At 38.0% G+C, this 24,134-nt stretch overlaps 1 protein-coding gene across 1 annotated transcript; it reads left to right on the forward strand.

Annotated features, from left to right (window-relative positions):
- LOC104075336 (estrogen receptor-like) lies at positions 1–23,370 on the forward strand. The gene is made up of 2 exons (XM_009575787.1): positions 1–331; positions 23,162–23,370. The coding sequence occupies exons 1-2, from the start codon at positions 25–27 to the stop codon at positions 23,320–23,322; spliced, it is 468 nt and encodes a 155-aa protein (XP_009574082.1). The 5' UTR covers positions 1–24; the 3' UTR covers positions 23,323–23,370.
- The last annotated feature ends 764 nt before the right edge of the window (positions 23,371–24,134 follow it).

Below are 24,134 nucleotides of genomic sequence, written 5' to 3' on the forward strand. Positions count from 1 at the left end.
CGGAAAGACCGCAGAGGTGGGCGAATGATGAAACAAAAACGTCAAAGAGAGGAGCAGGATTCCAGGAATGGGGAGGCTGCTTCTACGGAGCTGCGAGCTCCCACCCTTTGGACAAGTCCACTGGTGGTTAAACATAACAAGAAGAACAGTCCAGCCCTGTCCCTGACGGCAGAACAGATGGTCAGTGCCTTGCTGGAAGCTGAGCCACCCATAGTTTATTCTGAATATGACCCAAATAGACCATTCAACGAAGCCTCTATGATGACCCTGTTGACCAACCTTGCAGACAGAGAATTAGTGCACATGATCAACTGGGCAAAGAGAGTTCCAGGTAAGGAAAAAAAGCCCCAGTGGACTATAAAAGCCTCTACATGACAAACCAATACTAAAAAGACATACCGGTTTTCACACTACATATTCTGATTTCATGCAAATTTCTCACTTAAGTATAAATACATAAAAAATCACAAATTTTATGTTATATTGGTTAATAAAAAACTGTAGTGCAATGTAAGTGACATTTGAAGAAAGATTTATTCAAGAAAAGATATTTCCCCACACTATAGAATGTTGAACAGTTTTTTTGATTGCAAATCCTTTTTTTGGATAAAAAACACCAAAATTAAAGGTAAAAACAGATTACTAAAAGCAAAATCTAATTAAATTGATCTAATCAAATTATTTTAATTATTTAAATCCCTTTTGAAAGAAGGGTTACTCTCATGTCTGTAATGTAAGCCATAAATTCAGTATCACTACTGAGCCCATAAGTATTAGTATTATTTATTTAATTGCCCGTTTATCTTTTTGACCATAAATTACAGACCTTCCATGAGTTTTGGGTCTGAAAAACAAAGCCAGAATAGCAATTTTTGCATGAATTTTTTTCCTACTGGAACTAGATGTTTTTATCTTTATCATTTTAGTGCATCATGGTTGCTGAACTATGACCCCTCTTTTCTGGAAGGGAATTACAGAATTGTGGGAAGTATGTAACATTTTTGGTTGAACGTATGTTACACATTCATTCATGTGGTTTAATTAATTTATATCAATGAATGAGAGAGTAGTTTTGTAATTAAATTTCATCATTTAAAGTTTCAGTCTACAAGACTACTTTTCATAAGTTAACATTTAAATGTTTATGAGAAATTTATTGCACATGCTGTACTTTTAGCTTTGTAAAAATACCGGCATACACAGTAATTTATGTTTTAAAATTCAATGGGATTCTGATCTCTTAAATTTTTACTGCAGCCATTTATTTCATTAAAATTATGTAGCTGCTTTGTGAAGGGATGCTAGAGAACACTACCACAGCTCTCACTCACATAGTGCATTACCTCAACAGCATTACACCCAGGTTATGCCATTTTTCTGTTTTCCTTCATTTAAACTTGGCAAGACTCTTCCTGGTAAATCAATAACCCATAAAATCTGAGTCTTTTCCAGTCCTCATGGGTTCCCATTTTACCACTTTTCACATGTCACTTTGTGGGCTCCAGGTATGATCAATGAGAACCTGTGTGTGTTTCATTTCTCATCGTATCTTATAAGAAATCACCTGAGAATTTTATTCTTGACAAAGTCACAGTGGTTAAAGCCTGATCCACAGTCTGTTCAAGTCAAGGGCGGGTTCTCCTGTTAATTTAGGTATGCTTTGGATCATGCCTTTACAAAAATGCTTTTGAAAAATGAACCATATATCGATAGTATTAAAGTTATTCACTATCAAAATGGCTAAATTCAAATGACTTTTCTACTGATTTTAGAGATACAGTTAGTCTAAGTCTATTAAAATCCATTGATTTACATTCAACGTGAGTATACCACATTCTAAATTCGCTTTGTTGTCCAACTGGAAACATTTGTCTTCTATGACATTTGATTTTGAAGTTAATGTAATTAATGAAAATGTGTTTAGATACAAAGCAACACTGTTAGGGAACTCAGATCTGTTTTTTGTTCAGAAATCTCTCTAAAACTGCTTGTCACAAGACGATTACACCTGGTAAAGATCAAAAAACTGCATAGTTTACCAAATATATCCTTTATTTCCTAAGCAAGCTTCTGAAATTGGAATGTATAAGGTATAATGTATAACTATTTGTGTATATCCAATGTATTTTACATTTAAATAAATGTGCTTGTTAATTGCCAAAATAGCTCTTAAGGAGAAACTAAGCCAAATGACTCTATGTATCTGTATTAATAAGTACTCTAACAGGTGAGGTTTCATATAAAATTAGTGAACTTTGGTTTAAAAAACCAAAAAATCTCTTCACAGTCATAGTTTGATCTATTAGTCACTGTACAAAAAATCATACCGAAGGAAAGTCCTAAAGCAGGAGGGATAGAATATGAATAGTTTAGGGATTCTGAAAGTGCTGGACACCTAGCTGATTCTTGGTGTTGTGGCTTGGAGGATAGTATGCATGACCAAAAGCAGAAATTGAAGTATTTTAGAAAGTTAATTTAAAAGAATTCAGGCCCAATTGTTTACCTACCTATAAAATAGGGTCCTCTGAGAATAGGAATTCTGGAGCTAAGTGCTCAAATTTTTTTTTTGGATCTCTTGTTTGGTCCCTAGAAAAGGTTGAGTGTTCTTAGTGGCTGGTATTAAATCCTAGAAGTACTGATCATCTTTCAAAGATAGGACCTTTGCTTGGACTGTTTGCCTAAGTTTCCTTCTGCTGGAATGTACTGGCAATAAATGTACATTAAGAGAAATGTGTCTGGCAGTATAAGTCGTGTTTTCACCTCCACAGTATGTTGCCTTTGAACACTCCATTATTACTAGGAATTATGCAACACTGTTTAAAAGGAGAGGATTTTCATATACTTTATACATAAACAGAGGAACTGAATAACTTTTTTTTCTGTCAGGTGAAGTATTTTGTGGGATTCCACTCAGTTATTTTCTCAGCTAATGTACTAAGTTTTCAAGCTTTGGAATCAAGGGTAAAAACATCTTTTTCTAAAAAATGAGTGTGCTTTTTGCCAGTAGAGAAAAGCAGTTGCAGGAAACAGCCTCTCCTATGCACACCTCTCAAGGTTTGGAAGCATTGCACAAGTTCATTTAGCTAAAGGCACTTAGCTGACGGAAAGCAAGGAGCAAAGTCAATACGAGTGGCTAGGTTGAAAGCATATTTGTTGAGGAAGGAAGAAATTGGTATTAACAGAGCAGAAATGCAATGAAGATACAGCTTACAAATAAGTGTAAGGACTTTCAGGGACATGTTTGGAGTTTATTTTGCTGTGTACGTTTTAAAGAAGAGGGAGTGTGTCAAAGCAACTAGTAAAGACATTGTTTTGGTCAGCCAGTCTTTCTGCTGATGTAAATAGCTGGGCATGGAAGAAGAAACAGCTAATTAGAAGATGTACTGGATAGAAGTGAATCTATTCTACAAAAAGGAGTAATAAAAATTAATTTATGATGGACTGTGTAGTATAATGTAGGCAGACATCTATTATAAAGACATGCTGAAGACAATCTCCAAAATGAGTTGGGTACCTTTGCAGACATGCCCTGATTGGGAAGGTGAGAACTGGTCTAAATCTTTATTGCAACTTGTTCAGCATTAGTTCAAACTTGCTTAAATTGACTCTGCAATCTTGGTGGTGTTAACAAATTGCTGGGGAAAAGAGAATTTGTGGCAGCTTCTTGTGCATAACCTTAAAAAATGATCTTCAATATTTAAGTGTAACATGATTGTTAACTGAGGTCATAACAAAGTTCTCCCATGACAATGCAATTCATAATATGCCAAGTGCATAAAAGCTTGTTTTAATTTTCCTTTGAAACCTTGGCCACTGGTACAAGTGGGTTTACCAGATTACATGAATACAAATCTTGTACAGTGTCCTATGACATATACAGAAAATTCAGGATGCCCCACAGGACTTGCTCTTTATATGGCCTAGTGGGGATTTTGGCTTAAGTCCTCCCAGATGGCCTCTGTGAGACACCAGTGGTGCCTTCTCATTACCCCAGCCAGCTGGAATAGCAAGCAGCTGCACATGAGGCGGGTGCAAACAGATTGTGATGGGCTAGCCTTTACATATACATGTAAATTGAGCCTTTTACCATTTAATTGGGATAAATCACTAAAAATCATATGTAGGCAAGGTATCAGGTAGATGAATAAATGTTCTGCTCACTCCTGAATCACGTATCCCTGAAAGATGTGGCTTTCTTTTTTTTTTTTCTTGGTTTACGTAACATCTTGGGGATCTAGTACCATCTTCAGTCTCATAGAATGAGATTTTTTTAGTTTAGTGAATTTTCATCATGGTCTTTGATGCAATGAGCAAAACCACAAGTTTGCTTTTCTACAGAAATGCTGATATGTCAAAGGAATTAACTTACTGTATTTCATTATTCACTTACTGTGTATATGATTTAATATCTATATTTGGAGTACCGTGTTCTCTAAAAGAAGCTGGCATTTTCAATGTAAGTGTCAATAATTTTTTTGTGCAGAAGCTCTCGAGACATTGCAAGCTTATACAGTGAGCTCATGGTAAAGAATGTAGCTTTAAGGAAATTTTGTTGCAAGGGTGAAATCTTTGGCACTGCTGCTACAATCTTGTATAACTATTTACTACAAGTACAGTAGCTGTACAACTTAATAGCCCTAAAATGGTATGCTGGGCATACAAGCTTTGAAGTTCTGAGGTGATTCACGGTGCTGTACTTATTTTATGGCTTCATGAACCGAGGAGATAAACATTTTGGCACTGATTTTTTTATTTCAAAGCCACAGAAGTTGCTATTTTCTTAAGATATTGTTTTCCTATTTGACCTTCTAAACTGCTCTGTTTGTTAAATTAGGAACAGTGTGTAAAGAGGCCAACAATAGCCACAATTTTACACTGCACTTCAGTGACACCAAACCTTGGAAAAAAAAAAGTCAGCTTGCAGTGGAAGGAAAGAAGTCTTATACCAGAGTGGTGTGTATTAATAACCCTTTAGGTGCAGGACAGTTTACAGAGCTTCTAAGTGTAGTGATCCTCCTGGCAATAATTTACACTTAGCTTAGAAAAAGGAATGGCTTGCAATTCCTGTAAAGATTTTTTAAAAACATCCCAAAATATCTGCTTTATAGTCTCTTCTCATTTGACTAATGGGCTTGCTGTGGAGAATTGTAAAAAGTTATTAAAAAACCCACCCCTCTGCTTTTCTTTTAATCTGTTGAAATGATACTCTAACTGCTCCCCTGACTTCATAGGGGAAAAACAGAGGAAGCAAATAGATCTGTAAGCAAAAGAGAAACGATAACAAGCATCTGGATCATACTTTATGGCTGCTTTTTGCTAATTTAATTCTGTGAAGTTTCAATTCATTACCATGAACGTAACAGATAAGAATCAATCCTTACAGTGGAATAAGGTAATCACTTACCTTTTGAATTTGAACATCAGACTGAGAGTTGTTATGCAATAGCATGATTATGCAGGGCAGCAGAGTTAAAATTGTTGAATATGAAATAAAAGCTTTCCATCCCTGTGTTTTCTTAGTCTGGAAAGCATCTTTAGTCTTTCATGTCTATATTGTGTAAAACCAAACAATCCCCCCTTGTCGTCGTCCTCCCCCAGCTTCTGGGTGCTGTATGAGACAAACCCACTCTTGCAAGTAATTTTAATTTTTATTATCTATAGAATTGTCTTTTAGTGCTGTTGAAACACAGTGAGGTGTATTTCCTCATTTAGAGAAATTTAAATGAGAGAAAAGTACGAGACCATGTGACACAATGGTTTGCCAGTGAGAGACCGAGGGGTCTCCTAAAATGGATGGCAATGGCAATGGCTGATTCTAAAGGACAGGGAGACGTCTGGCACAGTTATATACTTGTGTCAGACAGGGAAAAACCAAAGCCGAGAAAGAACAGTTCAGCTTGGAAAGAAACATAAACTTTGGCTGCAGGTATCTATGGGAACAAAAGTACAGGCAGTGTTTTCACTAGTAGAATACTGAAAGAAAATGACAGCAGGAGAAAAAAAGATCAGGATCTGAATAACAACCGTGATACTGGAAATTTAAGAGGTATCCTAATGCAATGGTTTTCAAACTCTAGGGAGTCCCTGGAATTAGGGATATAGAAGGGGAGGTAAATGCATCAGGACTAGGGTTAGCAAGCTAAGGAGCATCAAGGAGACTCCAAGTGTGAGAAAAAGTAGAGAGCACATGCAGGAGAACCAGAGGAAGAAGATACTGGGAATCAGTCAGATGAGCCAACAGTAAGTTCAGCAGCTCAGTCCTGGGCCTCTTACTCATTCCTAGGGCTCCTGCTGGAGGACAGTAATTTGTTCAGGGGCTCTTTGAAGCAGAAGGTTCTGGTTGTTGCTGTTGCCTGTTCCCCCTGCCACAGGAAGAGCCTTGGAATGTTGTCTACTCACTATCCCTGTGCCATTTCCTCTTCCAAGCCATAGCCTTTAAAAAAACAGGAATTTCCTGGCAGTGAGGATTACAACAATATATTCAAACTGGGTCACTTAATTTGCATAAATTTTCAGTCAAGGGAAACAAACAGAGTTAGGAAAGGAAAAGTAGTTAGGGAACGACTTTGAATCTTTCTTTAGAGAACCTTTGAATGAGCTCAGAAGTATATCCTTGAGGGTTTTCTAATACGTATCTTGCCATACATCATAATTTTTTTGTTTACTTCTACTAAATTTTTTTTACGAACTCCTAAAGCTAATTCTGTAGCTTTCCAGATTTTATTTCTTTGTCCAGAATAAGAAAGAGATTCTGAAGAATAAGTCAGGTGTTGATGCCGCTATGCTAGTGCATCTGCTTGTGTCCCTTTTAGCAACATTCTGTGGCCACAGTTAAAAGCTCCACTTCATATGTGAGGTGATATTTCATTCAAAAGCATGATAAATGTCAGTAATTCTTCTAATATTACAAAAATCCAATGTAATTCATAGAGAGTGCTGTATTGTCCTCTCATTCACAGAGGTAGTTACTTTGTGAAGAGAGGTGACTGCCAAAAGCTATTGAATCAAGCATGTTATCTGACCTTCTAGCCTCCTTGAATTTAGGAAAGCTGTAATAAGATACAAGTTTATAAACAAATATAAAATGAAAGTGACTGTCTTTTACTTGCGTTGCATAACTGTAGTTGTTCTCTGTGCACAGGATCAAAAAATGGCTGTGGCCTTTCTTTTAAGTAAATGAGTTTCTGTTAAGATGGAGGTGAATGAGTGTAACATGCTGGGAAAATTCACTTTTTTTTTTTTCTTTTTCCAGATAAAGTGTGTTTTGTATATTTAGAAAAAAGGAAATATAGCTAACAACATCCTTCATAACATTTGTTTAATAAATCAATAACAGTTAGAACTCCAGTATTTCTTTTTAAATGCTATAATATTTGTTTTCCCAGAGATGTCTCAGTTCCCTTCTTTGTGGAAGTGAATAGTTTGAAAGCCAATGAATACAGACATCCAAAGCCATCCGTTTATTAGCTCAGCACAATAATGGTGTTCTACTCTAGGTGATTTTTTTAAAAAACAGCTTTCTTTAGAGTGGTGAACCTCAAACATATCTCTGCATCTAAATATCCATGAAAGGAGTATGTGCTGAAATTTAAATCTAAATCTGAAGACAAACTTAGCCTGTAAATCTCTGTTTCTACAAGTATGCACATATCCCAATACATTTATTAAGATTATGGAACTACTCCGCGTATGTAAAGTTCCTTATGCACACAGTGGTTTTAAAATCAAGACCCAAAGTGCTATTACAAGGCCGACTCTGTTCAGAACTTGCCAGAGTAAGAAATATTTGAATTCTGAAGTTTTGAATTTTGGGGCTTCCCAACAAGCTGTCTCAAAGAACAAATATCTTCAGTATCCAAAACTGACTTACTGTAAGTAACCTTGTTTGTCTGTTTGTCGTATAGTGGCAGATGAGAAATAACACCCAACAGGTAAGAAGGAGCTAACATTCTTTTAACAAGAATTCATTGGGCATTCAATAAGATACAAGTTCATTTGATAATAAATGTTTGAAGATGAAATTCTATTGGTCTTGACAATCAAAGAGGTAGAAAGGAGCATCCACAGTAATAATTTTTATATTTTTAGCCAAAACTTAAGGAAATTAAATACTTAAACTGTAATATTTTATTTCAAAAAGAAATGATCCTTTTATAAAAACATTTCCTGCTATTTTTCTTTAGCTGATAAGTAATTTACACTCTTGGATGAACATATCTGTCTTAGAGCCTTCAGCTATGCTGAACCCTGGAGCTTTCCAAGAAACGCTCGTTAATTTCCACTCTAAGTAAACAGTAAGTAATGATCCCTCCTGATTTATTTATTTCTTAAAATAATTTACAAAAAGAATATGCGATTGTTGGAAAGCACTGATGCGATATGTATGTGCATGCGCACATATCCATTGTTCCCTGTTCACATAATTCACATAAATAGGCCCTTTTTACTTGATGTTTAATAACTTCAGCCTAATTCTTTTCGTTTCTCTCCAGTACTACATCTCTGAGCACAGTCAGCTGTAATTCCAGTTTAGAGGTTATTTTAATATCATCTGTATTAGTTTTTTGTTCAAGTGAGTCATTCACTAAAATCTCACATTAGATATATAGAAGTTTTTAAGATACACAGAAATAATTAGGAAAGATTTATTGTAGGCGACTTCTGGATAGGCTCCTACCCTGTCTGTGTTGCTGCAAGGGTGCATTATATGACACATCTGTTATGCAGCTGATTTATTTTCTTTGATTATCTCTCCAGGAAATGAACTACGTGTGTAAAGAGTATGTTGTTTTGTCTGCGTGTTAGTTATGGACTGCTGTGAATATAGCTAGTGAAAGCAAGTTAAAGCATATCCCACAGTGGAATGGGGAATGAGAAATCTGCAATTGCCTTGTTCCTCCAGGAGTTTGTTCTCAGCTAAGAGTGTCCATAAGAAAGTATTGCCTTCTCTCTTCCTTATGGAAAGTTCTGTTCCTTCTAAGAAACATAGCTGTCCACCACAGTCCTCAGCAGGGAGATGGAGATGAATTATGTACCACTGCAGTTAGACCCTGGGTCTAGACCTAAAGCTTCGTAAGCCTCTTGAAAAGAGGAGTTCTGGAAACAGGAGGGAGGAATCAAGATCTTGACTCTGACTCAGTGTCCTGCTCCCTTTCCCCACCCGAGAGGGGCACTGCTCAGGATGTTGGGGGGACCCACGATTCTCCCAGGTACCTGGTATTCCTTGTGAGCAGGCTGACCTCAGAAAAAGAAAATGCATGTTGGCAGAAATTTCAGTGATTTTTGTCTCTGCAGCTTGAGATTTTTGATTTGGAGTTTTTTCTGTTAACGCAGTAGGAAGTCATGAGGCCCAGAATCAGGGTTAATATATAGACAAGGGGAAAAGCACCGTTCAAAATCTCACTTGGACTCCAGACAAAATGTGTTGTGTTCCCTGTTAAATTACATTCTGGAGTGTTTGAGGCAATTTAGTAAATTAAAATTCAAGAAATCTCATTTTACTTGATTCACAAAGGTAGGGAATACAGCATACTAGGTTAATTAGAAATTTTCCAGAGCGTATTAAATCTTATCAATAGCCTAATAATGAAGCATCTTCTGCAACAGCTGCTGTCCCTCAGAAAACATGGCTGCAAATAGAGAAGTGGCTATATGGGCTGCTGGCAAGTGAGCCAAGTGTTTACTGAAACATTGGACAGTCTCTAACTGGGTATGTTCATTGTATTCGAAACAACTGACCAGAATAAAGCTAAAATCGTAATATTGCCATACTAATACAAATGAATAGAGTAGTATTGCATGTCTGACCTATTTCAGAAATCTCCTTTGATTGCTACAAAGGTAGTATTTCTTATGAGTTTCACATACATTTGTAGGGCGTACTTTGTGGGACTGTAGTTTCACAAGTATTTCTTCCAGTTGCAACACTGGCTAGAGCGTTTCCTGCCTTTCTGCTTCCCCCTGGGTTGGGGCGGCTGTGCAGGAAGGCAGCAAATTCTTCTGGAAGTTTTTTGGCCAAGTTTGCACTGTACAGGTAGTAAATAGTGACCTGAAGCAACAGAAGCATGTGGCAGACTTTTTGGAAACAGTAGTTGATTTTTATTCTTCTACAGGGTGGGATTTTGCAAGGTCTGTGGGAAAGGAAAGCTCTAGTATATTTTATTCAGTGATGGTGGAATTGACCCTGGTATTAATTGGTTAATGTCTCACACATTTTAAAAGCACTGTACATAATCAGGTTCTCAGCTGACAGAGAAGAGCTGCCCATGACAGCCCATTGATATTTATCAATGCTACTTCATTTTTTTTCCCACTTGGTGTTCATATAAACACAGCTATGGAGAATCATTGACTCTGATATGAATACCAAATAAACTTTTTTCCCCCCAAGTATACATGTAGGGTTATGTTCTTTTACACTGGGCCTTTTGGGAAGAATGTTGCTTTACCGCTGCGAAACACTAATTTTGCTCCTGGCTGTGCCAATGCCTCCCTGTGTTAGTTTTGTGTAACTCTCTTGTAATGTGCCACAGTGTATCCATTCCTAAACTGCTATCTAAGGACTTCACCCGCTGATGGGAAAGCTGTGAAGCATGCTAAATATCCCTGCCGTGAAACAAAAACCGCCTAATTTGAAAATTCTTAGCCTACAGGTATAAATATGAATTAAATCTGCTTTTTTTTTACAATGCCTGTTATGCTCCTGTTTTATGCCTCTCTTCCCAAAAATGTGGCTTATATCTTGCAGAAGTTTTACATGCTGCTTTATCCAGGTGTTACGCAAAGCTATCCTGAGAAGTGATCTTTGATACCGCTAAGTACGTCTAAGGAAAAATTAATTATAACTAAGCCTGAAATAATGTAGTATATTAAAATAAGTAGTTGATTTGAAATCAGTTCTGTTTCTCAGCTCTCTTTCTTCTCTCTTTTTGTACTATTTCGTTCCACTCTATGCATTTTTTTTTGAAGGAGCCACTTCTAATCAAGTGTTCGAGAGAGATCCTGACATTTGAATGAGACACCGCCAGGCAACATAAATACATTTCCCCTACTGTCCTATTTCAGCAGACAGTTCAGTCAGAGTGCTCTTTTCTTTAAATTCCAGATGAGGCTTTTTGTACCTTCTTTATCAGTAGTAGGGCTTCCAAGACATTTTGGTAAAACTCCATCACTTCAGTCTGATGAATTCAGATCTGCTCTTCAGCTGACAGTGAATAATTGTTACCAGCTTTCGTAGGAGATATTTTATGTACAAGTAATCTTGTCGAGTAACTTTTAAGTGCTGATTTCAAGTAGGGAGATAGAGGTATCAGCTTTTCAGAAGCTGCTCCGAAATAACTGGGATAACATCTGACTGGGATGTCAGAAGTAGTTCAGTATAATGCTGATGAGCTGGTTTCCCCCTTCTTAACAAGCTGCCAGCCTGACACTGCGTCTCTTGGCTTCCAAGTCTCTAAGCAGATTGATAATACCTCATGTTTATAGGGTTAGGACTATATTTAAGTGTGTTTGTAGATGCTTATAAACATACACGAGCTGTAGAAGTATATAACAAGAACCCAAGGACCTTCTGGATATCATCAAATGTGGGCAACACCGTTTGGGTAGCAATCAGATGATATTTGCTGGCTCAGGGCTCCTACTCCAAACACAGTTCTGCCTCTGAGGATAGGAGCCTTCAGAAAAAGTCTTCTGTATATGAACCGAATTGTGCCTTGAGGGTCAGCATGGTGATGCTATTCACAAAATGGTCTCCTAGTCTCTGTTTGAACTGTGTGAAGTGGCTCTATTTCCTGATCCAAGCTAAAGGTTTTATTCTCATCCATGAGGAGTCTGTCAAACTCACATTCCATATGCAGGTGAAAGAAAAAAGAAAAACAAAATAAATCAAATTTTCTCTGCAAATGAGAAAGTTGAAAACTACCACTTTTTTACCAGTTTGAAAAAAATATCAAATTATAATTCCAGGGCAAACTTGCTGAATTTTAAGCTACACATTTTTCTTCTAATCTTTAATTTCTGCTACTGTACTTAATAGAAGATATTACTGTGGTTTTTTTTTTTAATGTAACAGAATTCCATGCAACTTTCCAGTCCTTACAAAGGATGACAAATAGAGTTTATAGGTCCAGGTACTTTGGATGAGCTTGTATACTGTTCTAAATCTTTTCCAGATGTCTCCATCAGAGCTGTGTGAATAATTAATTTCTTTGTTTCATGGCAAACAATGAAAAAGAATAATTTTCACTCAACTGAAATGTCATTTTTGGACCTTTTTGCTAGATAATAACTTTCTCAGGTGAAATGAAACATTTTATTCAATATGAAAGAAAGATTCGAAATCTTCATTAAGATTTCGAATATTTTAGTCACCTGTTTAAAATGAAAAGAAGACAATTTTGAAAAAAAGGGTCCTAGATTTCCTAGAAGTTTAGGTACCTTTCACAATGCTGAGTGGGACTATGTGCCTGGTGGAGTGCTGAAAACCCAGATGAGGTAGCTGAGAGGGACATTCTGTGCTCCCTGATAGAAACTAGCCTGGTTTTTAAAATTTATTTTCATTTTGTAAAATCTCACATGTTCTCCAGAGTGTATTAAACTCATCAACCTGTCATTTGCTAATGTAAAATGCTCTGTCAGAGTGATTCCAAGCAGCTCCAGCTTCAGCATATGTCAGGCATATAGGCAGTATAGGAGCCTGAGTACAAGCTGGTGGTTCTTCAAGTGCAACACCCGTGTTTTGTATGCACACCTGAGCCTGGTCCATGCAGCATGCAACAGTTTCCTGAGGTTGCCTGAGGCTTTGCAGATGCTGAAATGTGCCTTGGATTTGTTATCCATTGAAGGAGGTGTGCAAGAAAAGGGACTTAAGTGAATGATGTGTTTTCTGGAAACATTCTACTTGCTAACTTACTAGGTTTCCCTGGACAAGAAAATGAGTATAAATGGCCAGCTGCATTCCAGTGTCTTGCTTTCCCTGTAATGTATTCCTTTGCTCTGTCATATGATGACACTCCCACACAGCTGCTAAAATGCTCTTCTTGTTGTAGTGGTTAAAGGAAATTGCTGCAATTAATTTTGCTGTCTTTCTTCTCTTTGATGTGTCATTACAATTTCTTGGATAATTTTTCAGAGATTGGGTTCTGTTCAAAACCAGTCATGTAGGGCTGAAAAGAATAGGAGGGATAATAAACATTTGAGCCTTATTTGTGTTTCTGTTTTGGTGTAGGTACCAGCCAATGTAATGAACACAAAACGATACATATACATACATAGTTTCTGTTAGTCACATAAAAGTGCAACAGACAAAAATAAGACTTCTCCAAAAGTGAACAATCTGAAGAAATAAAATGGATGCAGGTGCCTTAGTCAAGCTAGTTTTATTTCCTTATGGCTATAAAGAATGGCCAGACCATGAACTCTGAGGCTATGCTTCATTTCGTGGGTACAGCACATTATGTTCTGAGCAATTTCTATTTGTAGTCTTGAAGCAGTTTTAATCTTCAAGTTCACTACAGTCTTGACAGTTTTTCCCTCTTTTCCTTGGGTTGCAAAATAATCTTCTTTTCTGCTAGTTCCAGCTGCTGTCGCAATGAATGTTAGTTGATTCAGTAGTGAGTACAGTAGATGCGGGGATGGAATAGACTGTGGAGCAGAAAGCTTAGTGCTTTGTTCACTGGATTTTATGAATGAAGAAGGGGAGAGGGTAGCCCTCCCAATTTCATCACATGAAAGTCGTTGTAGTCAAAAAAGGTGTTAAATTCAAAAGTGACATTTCTCACGCTTCCAGGCATGGGTGGAGATATAAATTGAAATGGTGAAACTTTAATTCTCAAAGACTTAAACAAAATTATTGGAAATAGTCAAAAGTATAAAAACAGGATTTTAGGGACATGCAGAAAGAATAGGGCTAATAATCATTAATTTCAGCTTCTAATTCCTTCAATAAATAAATAATGTTAGTTTAGAAGAGTGGCTGAAGCTGATCATTGTTTGTGTTACCTTGCAAAGGTAATTTTATCTCTTTTCCAAAATGTTCTTGATTGTGTTATGATGACCTTCAGGTCTTTCGTATAGCTCTTATAAGTAATGGAACAAAAAGGATAAAAAATAGAACAATGGAGATATTTTTACACCCTAACATTTGTGGAAAAAATGAGGTGCAGAGAAGTAGAAGCGAGCTGCCTGTGGTAGAACAGGTCTCCAGGCTCACTCTAACCGAGTTTTGTTCACTTGCCACCCCTCTCCGGCCACCCATACGGCCATTAGACCGTGCGACATATCTGCATTGCCTTTGTCCACCCTGAGGTTCTGCAGAGCCCTCTTCCCCTGGCAAGGCCCATCTCCTGGGGCTGCAGCGAGCGCCGGGCGTGCGATGCTGCCCCAGCCAGCTCTGAGCAGGCCTGCAGAGCCCCGCGCCAAGCACCGCCCGCCGGGCTGCCCTCGCCGGCACTGTCAAAGCCCTGCCCAATCCAAAGTGCCTTTGCCAACTCAAGTGCTTATGAAATTAGTAAAAGGATGTACTAAAAGCATGTAGGTGCAGTCTGGAAACGAGGAAAACAACTGGGAAGTCTGAGGGGTTGATTTTTGGTTTTAAAATTCTCCCCTGATAACCGTGTATGGAAGCGACCATTTGAAACCCCACAGGGGCATGCTGGGGTCATTTAAAAAGCCGTGAAAAAGTCTACTTCAGTCTTCCTTTTTCCCTCTCCAGTTTGCTTAAAAATTGTGATTGCTTAAAGAGATTGCTTAAAGGGTGATTGCTTAAAGAGACCTTTTGCCTCACATGATTTTTCTTGACAGCCACAAAACCATCACTTATTTACATTTGATTTGGGTTATGATTGGAGCACAGCCTGGTGCTTTAGTAAGGAGGTCAAACAAATGCCCCAAACCTCATGCTCTCTTGGATGCAGCTGAACATACAAAAAACCCCACGTTATGCTGGACATGACCTCAAGTCTCGGGGAAGGTTTACACAAAGCATAAACCATCCGAGGTGGTTGGTGCTCCCTAGCTGCCTGTCGCTCACCTTTCACGCTCCTCCTTCTTGCCGGGTAATTTCATCGGTTGGCTGAACACTTAAACCAGCAGAACAGACCGGGAGAGTAGCAGCCCTGGTAGGGCGGCGAGGGGGAGGAGGGGGAAGAATGAGGTAGAGAGGACAGCTTGTATTTACGTGCATGTCTTCTGAGTTCGTAAAAGTCAGGCAAGAATGCGTAACCAGCCCCACGAATGATTTTAGCTGGATCTGGATTTTAGCTTTTGAAACATTTTGCATAGCGGCGACCTCTTACAAAAATGACAAATTAAAAGAAAAACCTCAAACCTACTTGCAACTGGCCTGAGTACTCGTATAAATTTAGCTTAATGTAAATGTTGCAGAGACAATAAAGAAAAGATGTATTACATCATACTGTGTATTTTAGTCAGCAGCTAATAAATTTTGCGTAGTATCCTTCTTCACCTGTGCAGGGAAAGATTCAGAGAACACCCTTCAAAAGAAAAGCCTTCACATGCAGCTGATGGTCTGTTCCTACAGTTAAAATCACTGGCAACGGCTGCCATTGTCCCGTTCTCAGTGCACAGACAATGTCCTGTGCATTTTACTTGCAAGCCTGAACTCCCTGAGAAATAGCATAGCTCTCAGCGGTAAAAGAACCGTAAAGTAGCATCTCACTGTTGTCAAAGCTTAGCCTGAGTCTTGGACGTCTGGATTACAGTCCAGGGATGAATGACCATTAACTGCTTTAAATGCTTTAAATAACTGCTATATAGTGCTGCAGGAATTTGTCGTGTAATAATGAACATCGCTTTTTGTTGATCATTTGAAGTATTTGGGTTTTGTACAGAAAATATATATATGTCTCCCTTCTTGCTTTATAAAAACAATATGATAAACTTTCACTAGCAAACTGGTAGGCAGCCTTTGATAGCAATAATCTTATACAGTAGTTGTTGTTGTTGTTGTTATAATTATAGTTATTAGTAAGATTTGTTATTTTAATAACTTTCAAAACTTCTTGTTTAGAGGGGGAAGAAAGCTTAGGCCTAGGATTTTTTTAAATAGACAGTTACCTGGCCTAGATTAGTGAATGTTTTAAAACCAATTAAGAATTAATGCTTGTTTAGTTCCCTGCATCCAGGTTTTCTGCTCACACTCTAAACCATTCCCCCCCCCAACTCTAACTTGGTAAGGCTTGCTTTCCTTTTTCTCTTTAAGAAAACTTCAGTTGCTTCTGTTTTTTTTTTTACCTTTTTATTGATTTGCAAAAAACAGAGCTTGCACTCGAGTTCAAGGAGGCTTCTCCACCCCAAAGATTTTTGCGGCTGAAAGGACTAGAGTGTGTGCTGAGAGCCTGCCACACCTCCGTCCTAATCCTGCCTCCTCCCGGATGAGGCACTTAACCTCTCTGTGTTCTATCTATAAAATACATTTAATAATACTTAATGGCTTTACTGCCTTTTGAAAATGTAAAGTGCTATGTGAGTGCCGATTACTTTTATTATGTTCCCTGATGGAAGGCCTCAGCATATTTGTGTTAACTGGTACTGGTACTGCTAATGCACTTTCTGGAATAATCTTTTGTTAACAAAGTGAAAGAGTGGCAAAATAAAAACTGTGTTTTAGTCAAGGCAGACACAGTGACACATGCAAGGAAAGTCAGGACATGAAAGCGCTTAGCTTCACTGGATATGTCTGTGCTGCGTGTCAGCCGTGGGCTTGAGCTACAACGCAACCCAGCTTGTCTTCTCTCCAAGCTGCGTCCCTGCCAGGGAGGGCACAGTGAGGAAGAAACCTCGAGCTTTGGACGCACGGCCTGACCATCCACCAGCATAGGACAGATTTTCCCAGGCAATCAAATCCTGCAGAATAATTTGCTCGGGCTGCTGTTCAGTGAGAACTCACTGTCCCCAAAACTCACAGGAGCACTCCAAAGCTAGCGGCTGCATCCCGGGCTGGGTTCCCACAGCCCCGCTGGGCCAGCACGTGGTCCGTCTCCCCAGGAGCAGTGCCAGCCAAGCTGGTGCTGCGCTGTGGACTTCTGATGCTTCTCTCGGGCTAGACAGCAGTATTTCATAAAAATGTGGCAAGGGTTTGTCAGGAGAAGAGAATGTATGTCTGACCAGCAGCTATTATCTGTCACTACCCCTGAAGTGTTTCCACAGCCCTAAAATCCAGATTGTGCTTGGTACAAAGTATTGACTTTGAGTAGATCAACTCCCGCTCGGCTAACTTCTTTACAAGCTTGCTTTGGCATAGAAAATTTGAGAGAGGACAGTATTTATTAGATCTGATGTATGCAGGATGCATTCGGTCATGTTTTAGACTGGCGTGTACCTGAAGAGGGAAGAAGAGATTCCTGTCCTGAATGAGGCATCGGCTATTTAGACCAGAAATGGCCTCAGGGACTTTTTCGTCTCCTCATCCTGAGAAGATATGGACTGGACAGGCGTGAAAAAATATGCGCTTTTTGTGCAAGCAGAAAGCATTGAGTGAAGTCATGATAGCTTTACACATTCTGGAAACAGTTCTCATTTACCTGAGAAATGCATTTTGGAATTGCCACAGTGCAGCTTTTAGGTGGAAGGAGAACAGACCAGCTTCTAGAAATGGGATCTGAAATAAAAGTGACAGATGTGACATCCCTGCAGCATCCTGCTCCGGGGACAGCGTCAGGTGAGGGGTTTGGCTGGGGCGGTACACCCGTCAAACCGTAAGGCAGGTCTCCTACAGTGAGCTCAGGGAGGACCGAAGCCTCCTGTGGAGGACAAGGGCAAAAGCTTGCTTGATCTGGACTTTCAGTACGAATACAGACCGCGAAAGCAGGGCCTCATGATCCTTCTGAGTTTTTTGCCCAAACCCCCAAACATCCCTAAGTCATATTATGTTTACGCCTGTAAATTGTAATTGTTATTTTTCAGAAAGAGGTTTAGAACCATTAGAGCTGAAAATGGCAAATGTGAAGTAAACTTTTTAAAAGGAATTAACAGTAATTAAAAGCAGATGCTGTTCTCTCTGATCTCATTTCATTTCTGACAGCCTGTTTAGGCTTAGGGGAGACAGTGTATAGGTTTGGATTGGTATTCTGCTATATTATAATTATATAGGCAATGAAAATAGAGAATTCTGAAAGAGCAGACAAAGTATTTAGAGGCTCTTACAACTGTGCCATTTGCTCTGTGTTTGCCTTTCAGACTTTCCTCCCTGGAACTCAGCAAACTGTAGGTAATTTTTTTCTGACCCCACTTACAGAAACAAAAGTAGTGTCCCTTTAAAAAAAATTGAAATAAGTAGACTAATTTTTTTAGCAAAATATTTGGATTGAAAATGTCGGATTTTAGAGATTTTTGATCTTCAGTCTTCAAAATTTAAAACACTGGAGTTGTGTAAACAATTAAGCCAATATGTCCATGTCATATTTTAAGTGTCCTCAGGAGGGAGAACTTAATTTTCTTATAATTTTGGTCTGAAGATCTGTGAAAAGGAGTAGGAATAAGTAGCGTTATAGAAATAGCTGTGTGAATACTATGCTCATGGAAAAGTGTTTGTGATTCTCCGATTCACTTGTCCTTGGACTCTGTTTTGCCCCGCTGTTGTGTACAGACAAGGCTATAGTCAAGATACAGTCCTTGTGTTCTTTCATGGCAACCCTTCCCTTTGGGCAATTGCCCAAATTCCCAGTTTACAAAGAGATTTGCTCATACCTTTTGTAGGTTGTTGCTGCCTGCCTTTTATTAGGATGGTAGGGTCATACAATTTTGGATTCCCAAGTCTAATGTCACCTCTAGAGATTCATGCTTGCCAAAGTAGCGCTTTTCATAGCTTTTCCTCTGTGGATCCACTGTTGCTTCAGTGTGTCTTATTGTCTGGAAGAAAGAGATTTGTATCATACTGTCACTGGTGCGGCATATACTGCTGCTTTGTATTAGAAAGGATAATCAGTTTAGTTTGAACATTACAGTTTTGTGTTCTACACATAACATAAATTTAATTGCCACCTACTCTTAGCTGAGTGCTCAGAAGAGCTTTCTGGCTTTTCAGAAGTTCAGATTTCCATATTTATTCAAGAGTTCGTGGAACAGTTATTGTGCTCTGTGTTGGCAATTACTCAAAAATACAGTTAATTTATCTGTATATGAAAAAGGAATGGTCCAGCCATGGCTTTTATTCTGCAAGTGTCTTCCTCCTGCCAAGCATATGACATATGAATGGCTTAATGGCAGTCTACCTCTTGTGGGTTTTGGCCACACAAGGATTTTGACGCGTCTCATAAGGTCATGCAATTGGTCAGTCTGGTGTATGGAGTCAAATATAAGTTATATCCATGAGCTGCAATTAATCAATTTATCAACAGTGAAGTGAAGGTCTTTCTTTTTCCTTAAAGCTCAATAATAAAAAATTTTGAATTCAAAAATACTTTTTCTTTCAAAACTTGCCAGCATGAAAAGAACACTGATATTTGAAAATGCAGTGCACATCTACACATAATTTTAGTGACATTAAAGTGCAGCATGCTCTGAGTAATGAAGTGACTAATGATTCATTCATCATTTAATTTAACCTTCTGTAACATTATTCTGAATTAGCTTGCTTGAACAAGAGTATGTCTTAAAAATAATAATTAAACCTTGATTAGCATTTCTAATGATAGCAAATTCATGGAACCTTAGTATGTTGCTTAGATAATAACTACTTTTGTTGTTAACAATGGCCCCTCATTTGTAGTCTGGCTTGGAGCACGTATAGCTTCCAGCATGGGCTTCTGTGTGTTATGCCATTACCTTTTGTAATGCCGTTCTCTTTTTCTTTAGATATTTACCCATTGCAGTCCTTTACCCCCTTTAGCCTATCTAGCTTCACAAAGAGTAACTAAATTCCTCTTATTCCTCACTAGAGGGCGTGTTTTTCAATGCTTTATTCATTTTGATGTTTTGCTATCATTCTGTCCAACTTCTCATCCCGCTTGAAGAATGGTTACCAGATTCAAGTAACACCGAGGTAATTTAACTTCCTTACTCTCTAGAGTTTCCCTGGCTTTTTATAAAGTTCATCATCTTTATTAGATGTAGCTGCCCACTGGAAGCTCAAACTGGGCTGATTTTTTCTCCATCATTTCCAAGTCCTCTTCACAGCTTCTAGTGTTTCCATCTTGTATATGTGCCTAATGTTCTTGGTTTTAAACTTATGTCTTTATATTTTTTATGATGAAGCTAGTGAGTGATTTAGATTCCTTATATTACCAGCCTGCTTTTTGCATTATTTCCTACATGCCATCATGACATCTGAATCATGATTTCTGTTTTTTCCATGTCGTCATTAAAAAAATTGTTTAGGGTAAAGAAGTAAACTTACGGCATAAAAAAAATTCAGTTCAGTTCAGTTCATTACCCTTTTGCCATTACATACTGAGATGTGTCATTTAAAATATAGATTCAGTTAATTTGTTGCATGTTTTTATGAAATCAAATGTCTCGTAGAAGTCTGTTTCATCAAAACTATTATTTTTATCAACTAAACTTACAATGTCACCTAAAAACCCATCAACTTAATTTGATAAGGTTTTTTATAAATTACAGTTGATGTGTATTATTATACTACAGACTTTTAAATCTGCATTATCTGAAGTTTGTGTTAGCTGTTTTGTTATAGAACCCAAAGTAGATGTCAGGCTGACAAAGCATTTAATGTTTTAAACTCTGGACTCACAATCAGTTTTCTTTTCCATCCTAGTTTTTTGAAACTTCCTTAGCTTCACTGAAATCAGAGTTAATATTCCAGACAGCAATAATATTTTTGGCCAATCCTTTTAGGACTTTTAAATGCAAAGTATTCACGTTCAGGTACTTTAAAGGATGTTAGCATTATTGGGCAGTATATTCCTATTCTCAGAGCAGGCTGACAAAATATCCCTCCTCTACAATACTAGTGAGGTAATTTTTTACTTTCTCTCTTTAGTTTTTGTGCAGATTACTCAGCCTCAGTGCAATCTGAACTTTCATATGTGGGGATGGGGAAAAATAAACCCAATAAAAAGATAGGGCTTAAAAGGTGTTTGAGAATAGATGTAGTAGAAGTAAGACAGTGTGGAGAACAAAGCAAAGTGTTCTGGCATCCAGAATATTGTAGAATGAGCAGTTTTACAGGAAAGTGAATTGCCACATTTGTAACAAGCTCAGTTTTTCTGCAACAGTTAAAGCAATCCGCTGTAGCATAGTGTGCGGCCACATGAAATAATGGCGACATAACTGACCTGTACTGCACTGACGGCAAACTGCAGACACCACACGGGGACTTGTGTCCCTGCATTGCTGTGGTACTCTTCAAGCATAGACAAAACCACTTTATTATTATGTGTTCTCATGCTAAGGCAGTACTTAATAGGAAACATGGTGTTTACTGTTTGTTCTCCATATATAGACAGTTGTTTCTTTCTGCCAATTTCATTCTTGAGTGCTGTAATCAATGCTTTGTAGTTATGAATTTTGCTCTTTTAAGTTTCAGCTCTATTGTTTCAGGCTGTTTGGTGACTCAGGCAAATGCCATTCCACCAGTCTGTGAAGTCTGAAAGTCATTTTTGCATTTGGTAATAAAGGAAAAATACAGGAAAAGACAATTTTGTTTCCCCCCAATAGTTACCACTTCCATAAAAATAGCAGGTACTGGAACTGTCTAAATTCACTCCTAATGATTGATAGATGAGTTTATTGCAGATATGTCAAAGCTGTTTCCTTTCTTTGAATGATTCTTTATGAATAGACTGATTAGCTCTCTCAGATGTTTTCATTAAAAATAATTATATCAACAACTGTTTTGCAGAACATAACAATATTTTCTAAGTTATTGTGAACTGTATTTTGTTCCTTCTCTTCCTCTTTGTTATTTGAAAAATTTATTTCGTAGCACAACATTTAACTTTAAAAATATGTCTTTTTTTTTTTTTCCTTTTTCTCAAGATAGTACTCGAGAGTATGTCAGGTATATTCCTCAAAACTGACTCAGTATATACCTCTAGTGAGGACATAACACAGAAGCAAAATCATTGCCATTTACTGGGCTGGTAAGGTAGTTTACCTGTAACTTGTATTCTGAAGACCAATATGAATCAATTACAATTGCAAAAAAAAGAAAAAAAAAAAAGCAAAGTTCGATAATGTGTTTCATTCATAACACTGAGTAAAAGATAAATAAGATCAGTTTTAAGGGTACTTCTACACATTTCATTTTAGCAAGTTCATGCTAATTTTAAAGAATAACTTATGCCAGGATCTGATAAATTGTATTATGCAATCTCCCCTTTGCTTATATCTTTGGATTGAAAATAACATTTATGAAAAGTGAGAATCTCAGAGAATAATACAATCTGTTCCATGAAGTGAACACAGGAATGACCACTGTCATTATGCTTTCGTATCTAGCTTCATCATTATTCTTTCATATTCATATTTAAGTATTGCTATAAACAACCTCTTCATTTCGCATTAATTGTTTCTAGCGTTGCATAAATACAGAGTAAGAGAGGTCACCTCCTTCTTCCAGGTGCTATAGTGCAATAGAAATATAAGCAAGTGGTTCATCAGTGAATTCTGCTTGTGCAGTGATCAGCATTTGCTTCCTGGTCTATTTGAAATGCTGTATTGGGCCTTCTTCCACACAGGTATGGCACTTGCAGCACGGTGAGTTGTTCACGAGTCCGTAAAACAGCATTCCACCAGGAAAAGTGGTCTGGGATTAGCTGTTTAGAGCTCTCATTTCATTTTATAAGAGGCATTTTTCCATTTTCCCTCTATCATGACCTAGGCAGCATGGCGCTGGAGCAGACGGCTGCCCCTTTCTGCAGCGTGCACCTGGCTTCCCAGGCCACCGGCCACAGGCGTGGGCATGGAGATGCTCCCCTGGCTCTTGCCCTGCTCTTGGGGAAGGGTGCGGCCAGGACACAACCAGGGAGCTAGAAAGTGCTGACTGTTCTGTAGGATGGAGCCACGGTGGACCTAGTAACAGACAAAACTCAGCCTGAAATGTAAAGAGGACAAATGTCTGTTTTATTGCTTTTTCTTTTTGGTTATCCAGCTCCAATGCACTTTTTAACCTGATTCTCTGAATAATGTTGTTCACTTACAAATCTGGAGTGTTTTTACTGTTTCCTATTTATTCTTTCAGGATTTGTGGATTTAACACTCCATGATCAGGTCCATCTACTGGAATGTGCCTGGTTAGAGATACTGATGATTGGCTTAGTCTGGCGCTCCATGGAACACCCAGGAAAGCTTTTGTTTGCACCTAACCTATTACTGGACAGGTCAGTCTGCATGTTGCTGTGAATTATTTAAGCTAATGTATTTCTACTCAGTCAGATTAATTTTTAACCTGTAGTCATCTCACTCATACAGATAGTCTCGTACAATTTGACAGCACGTCATAAGTTCAACAGGCTTATAATAGGTGGGACTGGAAAAGGAAGGGCTATAAATGCTCTGGAATGTGATGCTAGTCATTTATTAGACAAGTAACATATGTGAAAGTCGCCTGCTGCTGGAAGTGCTTTCTTTCAAAGGCAGCAGAAAATTTCTCTTATAATCTGTACAGTTTATTGCAAAACTAAATTAAATGAAAATTAAATACTGAACCATAATCACTTTAATTGAGATAATTATTTCTGCTTACCTAAAATCCTCCTAGTTAGTCTTAGTTAGAGTTGGTTTATCCAATTGCCAGACAAAATTTTGGAAGAAAATTCTGGTAGAGTCTCTTATTTGCAGAGAATACATTAAAGTTTTGGGGTTTTTTTTCTCCTGAAAACTGGAGTCAAATCACAGTTAAACACAGTAAAACACACACCTGCTTGCTGCCTTAAGCCTTTTTTAGTCAGTCTTGCTAAAATGCTGTAGGTGTTTTTAAGTGAGAGAGAAAAATATACATCTCTGCCATATGATATCCTGGATTTTAGCTGGCAGTCTTCACAAATAAAAGCAGGAAGACTGATAGATTTTTAAAACGTATTCTATTTATCTTAATGCAAACTCAAGTTCTCTTTTTTCCCAGTCATGAAAAGTTTCAGCCTTGGGAAAAAGTGTTAAAAGACAATAACCAGTGAGCAGAGGGTTTGGCAAATGACTGTGGCAAATCTAGAAAC

The sequence above is a fragment of the Fulmarus glacialis genome, unplaced genomic scaffold (genome assembly GCF_000690835.1).
Source record: "Fulmarus glacialis isolate BGI_N327 unplaced genomic scaffold, ASM69083v1 scaffold27124, whole genome shotgun sequence".
Classification (NCBI taxonomy): Eukaryota; Metazoa; Chordata; class Aves; order Procellariiformes; family Procellariidae; genus Fulmarus; species Fulmarus glacialis.

What these genes read in the sequence shown, in the direction of transcription:
- LOC104075336 (XM_009575787.1), top strand. Translation starts at nt 25, where the DNA reads ATGATGAAACAAAAACGTCAAAGAGAGGAGCAGGATTCCAGGAATGGG. An exon ending in CTGGGCAAAGAGAGTTCCAG is followed by an intron (nt 332 to 23,161) that starts GTAAGGAAAAAA and finishes TTATTCTTTCAG; the next exon opens with GATTTGTGGATTTAACACTC.